The sequence below is a fragment of the Hemibagrus wyckioides genome, linkage group LG06 (genome assembly GCF_019097595.1).
Source record: "Hemibagrus wyckioides isolate EC202008001 linkage group LG06, SWU_Hwy_1.0, whole genome shotgun sequence".
Lineage (NCBI taxonomy): Eukaryota > Metazoa > Chordata > Actinopteri > Siluriformes > Bagridae > Hemibagrus > Hemibagrus wyckioides.
Window position 1 is genome coordinate 20,964,825 of NC_080715.1, and position 4,981 is coordinate 20,969,805.

The following is a 4,981-nucleotide window of genomic DNA, read 5'->3' on the forward strand; positions in this document are numbered from 1 at the left end:
GTATGTCAGAGTGGTGCTGGACATGTATGAGAGGAGCAGGACAGTGGTGAGGTGTGCTGTAGGGCAGACAGAGGAGTTCAAAGTAGAGGTGGGACTGCATCAGGGCTCGGCTCTGAGCCCCTTCCTGTTTGCTATGGTGATGGACCAGTTGTCAGAGGAGGTCAGACAGGAGTCTCCTTGGACAATGATGTTTGCAGATGACATTGTGATCTGTAGTGAGAGCAGGGAGCAGGTGGAGGAAAACCTGGAGAGGTGGAGGTTTGTGCTGGAGAGAAGAGGAATGAAAGTCAGTCGTAGTAAGACTGAGTACATGTGTGTGAATGAAAGGGAGGGAAGTGGAACAGTAAGATTACAGGGTGAAGAGGTGAAGAAGCGAGTGCAGGCAGGTTGGAATGGGTGGAGAAAGGTGTCAGGAGTTCTGTGTGATAGAAAAATATCAGCGAGAATCAAGGGGAAGGTGTACAAGACAGTGGTGAGACCGGCCATGCTGTATGGTTTAGAGGCAGCGTCACTGAGGAAGAGACAGGAGTCAGAGCTGGAGGTAGCAGAGCTGAAGATGTTGAGGTTCTCTTTGGGAGTGACAAGGTTGGACAGGATTAGGAACGAGTACATCAGAGGGACAGCTCATGTTGGACGTTTGGGGGACAGAGTTAGGGAGGCCAGATTAAGATGGTTTGGACAGAGGAGGGAGAGTGAGTATATTGGTAGGAGAATGTTGGACATGGAGCTGCCAGGAAGGAGGCAAAGAGGAAGGCCAAAGAGGAGGTATATGGATGGAATAAATGAGGATATGAAGCTAGTGGATGCAAGTGTTGAGGATGGAGATGAGCAGGATAGGTGGAGAGAGATGATTCGCTGTGGCGACCCCTGAAGGGAAAAGCCGAAAGAAGAAGAAGATTTACAGTGATGTTCTGACACAACATGGCCTATTCATCATCTGTGGAATAAAAACATGTTTAAATTAATATAGAGTATTGTAGAACATAATGTTTCCTTATTTGATTTCTTGTTCAATTCATGTTTCTGTCATGAAAATAAAATTACATGAGACTTTATTAAAGAAGAATGCAGTAGTGTTCTAGATTATATTCTATGTTAGTTCATTTTAAGTAGATCTGATGTTTTACCTGGCTAACCTGAAAGGCCTTCTGTGAACCACCCATGTTTACTGATCTGCCTCAGGCTTGGTCTTTTGGTGGGATCTTGCTCCAAGCACCAGTTGATCAGATGGCGGCAGGCTGTGTGGGCAGTGATAGAAAACAGAGACAGAAATTTAGTCACAAAATTTTAGTCAAAAAACTTCTGCTTGCAACTTCACTATCATTTTTCTCAGATTTGTTGTAATATCTCAAAATGCTGTTTTTATATTCTCTCACATTCAGACAGGCCAGGTATGAAATTGAGGGACCCAGCAACAATTTCCTCCTCATTACTGAAGGGCATTTCTCCACAGACTAAGCTGTATAGGAGAATGCCAAGACTCCAGACGGTAGCATGGTCAGCGTAGTACTGTTGTTGCTGGATCCATTCTGGAGGCCAAAAATCTGGAGTTCCTGAGCAGAAGAGCAACAACAACATCAGTAAGATCACAACTTAGATATTCCTTTAATTCTGGGCAATATCTGGTGATGAGCAATTACCTGCATATTCCTCGTAGGGCGTGTCCTGCCACAAATCGCCACAGCCAAAATCGATCAGTTTTATGTCCAGGGTGTCGGAGTTGAAAAGAAGGTTTTCCGCCTTGATGTCACGGTGGAAAACCTTCTGACTTTGGCAGTAGCGGGCAGCCTCGACCACCTGCAGCATGAAATAATAATAATAATAAAAAATACCATCAGTCATTGAACACTAAAGAAAACTCTCAGGATCAAAATCAAACGAGCTCAATTAAATTTCCTCTAAACACAACTAGTTAGATGACTGTAACTATGTACTATACTCTAAAAAGAACAACCAGTCTCAGCAAGACTGGACCCTTACAGCCACATCACATAGTCACAGCCACACCATACATCAGTACCCCTAAATAAACAGTTCAATCACACACGTATCTAAATTACACACACAAACAAAATACAAATGATGCCTTTGTGGATTGTTTTTCTTAGTATTACTAACTTCACCATTATTATTTGCATTTGTGCATCACTTTGTGTTCTCCATTTTTATGGGATTTTTACTTTGTGAAGCATCTGATAAAGCTAGCAAACATGTTATCACGAGTCAATCAAGAACAAACAAATCAACAGCAAACAAATTCTTTAGTTATCCAAAGAGGGACCATAGTGAAAGATGAATCACCTGCAGCATGATCATTTTGGCCAGCACCTCACTGAGTGTGCCTCCTTCACTCAACAGTAGCTCATATATGTCCATGCAGGGGATTGGTCTTTCCAGGACTAACAGGAGGCTGTTGTCCATTTCAAACCAATCCACAAGCTGCAGAACGTACTGGCAGTGAGGTGGCTTTGACAGCATTTGCATTAAAGCCACCTCTAGATGGAGCTTGCAGGTCTCACCAGGCTAGCAATAAAAAACCCCCATAAAATTAGCATAGTTTCATAGTTTTCAGTATATGAAACCTAGATGCTGCTGTGAGCTAAGACTAATGTGACTGAACTGAGGAGAATTAGACTTTGAAAGAAAGATATTTGCAGAATATGGATGTTATGTTGGATGTGTTATCATGGTGAAAGTACGCTAGTTTGAAGTGTCAGTTACCTTTAGCTCACATTATATTACTTGTTCAATTTATAATGAATATGTTGTTGCTTATATATGATTTGATATAATCTAGTTATTGACCCTAACTATCTGATTGGAGTGGGGGTGTTGACTTATGAAAGTAGTCAGGAACAGTGACTAATGCAGCATTTAGGATTCTTATACTGAAAAATGACAGCAAGTTGCATTCGTTTTGCATAGTTTTGGTCTTTAAAGAAATTGTAAACAGGACTTTATTGCTACTATCACAGCAGTCAAGTAAGGTTACTTACAACTGTGATGTACAGCTCCGAGCCATCCTTACGGATGTGTTTAATGGCGACCTACAAACAAAACAAAACATAAACAAATAGGAACGAGCCTTAAGCATTAAATCTAGTAATAGCTCTGTTCAGTGTGTTATCTTATTATGACCGATAATAGAACTAAAACCTAGACACATTTTATTTATACCATTTATAGGTTAGCTCTGTACCTTATGACAGTTGGTAGTGTAATGTCTCTAACTAGATAATCAACTTGTGCGTTGTAACCGAATAAACTATCAGTAAATTTTAAAGGGATAATGTAATTGCATTTTCTAATGTGTAATCTGTCCCAGCATTTCCTTATTCCTGTGTCAGGAAATAAAAATGTGACATCACACGAGCTGGAGACAGAACCTGGGTGTCTAAAACCACTAAACACCTGGTGTATATATAAGGAGGCTTATCAAGGGAAACAGGTGAGGGCAGAAGGTGCGAACAGAACAGTGAAATAGGTGGGACAAATAACAACGAGATCACGTGACACAGAATTCATAAACGCAAGCTTAAAACTAGTCCCGGGATTAATACGGTTCTATCTAATCTTATCTGATCTGACCTGATCTTATCTTATGAAAAACAAAAAAAGTATTTCAATAATCCTCTTTTCAAAAAAACAATGAGGACTTGAATCCTGTGAAGTAAACCTACAAAAAAGGGATGCCCTACAATGAAATTACGACCTTATTATAGATTTAAATCACCAGAGAAAGTTTTTGGAGCACATGCAAAAATCTGGACAATGCTCATGTCATTAACCTCATTAATGCTCTACAGTTCATGTATTGTGTTGACCAGTGCAATCTGCAGGATTTGCACAGGCATTTACCTGCTGTCCATCTTTCCTACGAACTCCTTCGTACACTGATCCAAAGCCTCCACTCCCCAGCAGATTTCCGATGGTGTACAGATCGAGAAATCTCTGTGCTAAAGAAAACAAATAAAGAAAGACACGAAATGAGCCTCGTGTTTGTTGTCCTCTTCTGTGTGTATGTAGCGCGCTGAGTTAGCATTAACGTAAGGGATCGCTCGCCTAACTCAAGATGCAGCAGAAATCACACGAAGCTCACACAGGTCGCATTTCACATCTCGAGGGGTTTTTAATAGCAACAGCGTTATTTATTTAAAGAAGACAACTTAAATGAGCAACAGAAATGAAAATAAAAAGATCGGAGCCGCACACATGCTGTACTCGCGGCTCAGGTGACTGCAGACTGACCACAACAAAAAACAAAAATGGCGCTCTGCTCTTAAAGGAGCCACAGCTTATTTCACTCGTTACAGGTGAAATGGTCAGTAATAAATCAGTGGTTTATTTCATGTATTTAGTTCAATCATTTGTCTTACATACCCTTTGGATCACTGAGGAATTCCAGACAAGCAGGATGTAAAGTGGGCACCTCTTGGACCTGAAATATCCAATATCACCTTTACAAAAGTATTCTCTCACATTATTTGTACATACATATTGCTACAGCAGCGTTTGGCTCAAGTATAAAAATAAGATATAACTTGAATTAAAAAGAGTTTATTACCTCGTCGTCCACATCCCAATCCTCAGACTGGATGTCTTGGTAGGTTGTGAACTTTTCAGGCATCGGGGTGTCATCTGCCTCTGAGTCCAAGTCCCACATCTCAGCTTGCAGCTCCGTGAAAACGGGCATTTCAGCTGTATCCTGCGATCGGTGGTAGTCCATATCCCACACTAGGTCCATCATCTTCAGGAACGATGTATTTATTTCAAGAATGCAGCACTTTCCAAAATCAGATAATCCTCTCTGGTCAGCGCGTGTGTTGTTCTGTTTAAAAAATAACCGTTGCCATGGCAATGACGCAAACTTCATTACGTCTTAAATTCTAAAAAAAATATAGTCTAATCAGTCTGAGTGAAGGACATTAGACCACTTATTTTTTCTTGTAAATATTAGACATCCGACAGACAAGTAAATCTG

General features: G+C 40.8%; 1 protein-coding gene across 1 annotated transcript; it reads right to left on the reverse strand.

Annotated features, from left to right (window-relative positions):
- Nucleotides 1-926: 926 nt before the first annotated feature.
- Nucleotides 927-4,747, reverse strand: LOC131353793 (serine/threonine-protein kinase pim-2-like). The gene is made up of 9 exons (XM_058390868.1): nt 4,565-4,747; nt 4,381-4,438; nt 3,859-3,956; nt 2,997-3,047; nt 2,302-2,523; nt 1,641-1,797; nt 1,377-1,553; nt 1,137-1,238; nt 927-937 (listed from the first exon to the last, which is right to left on the reverse strand). The coding sequence occupies exons 1-9, from the start codon at nt 4,745-4,747 to the stop codon at nt 927-929; spliced, it is 1,059 nt and encodes a 352-aa protein (XP_058246851.1).
- Between the last annotated feature and the right edge of the window lie 234 nt (nt 4,748-4,981).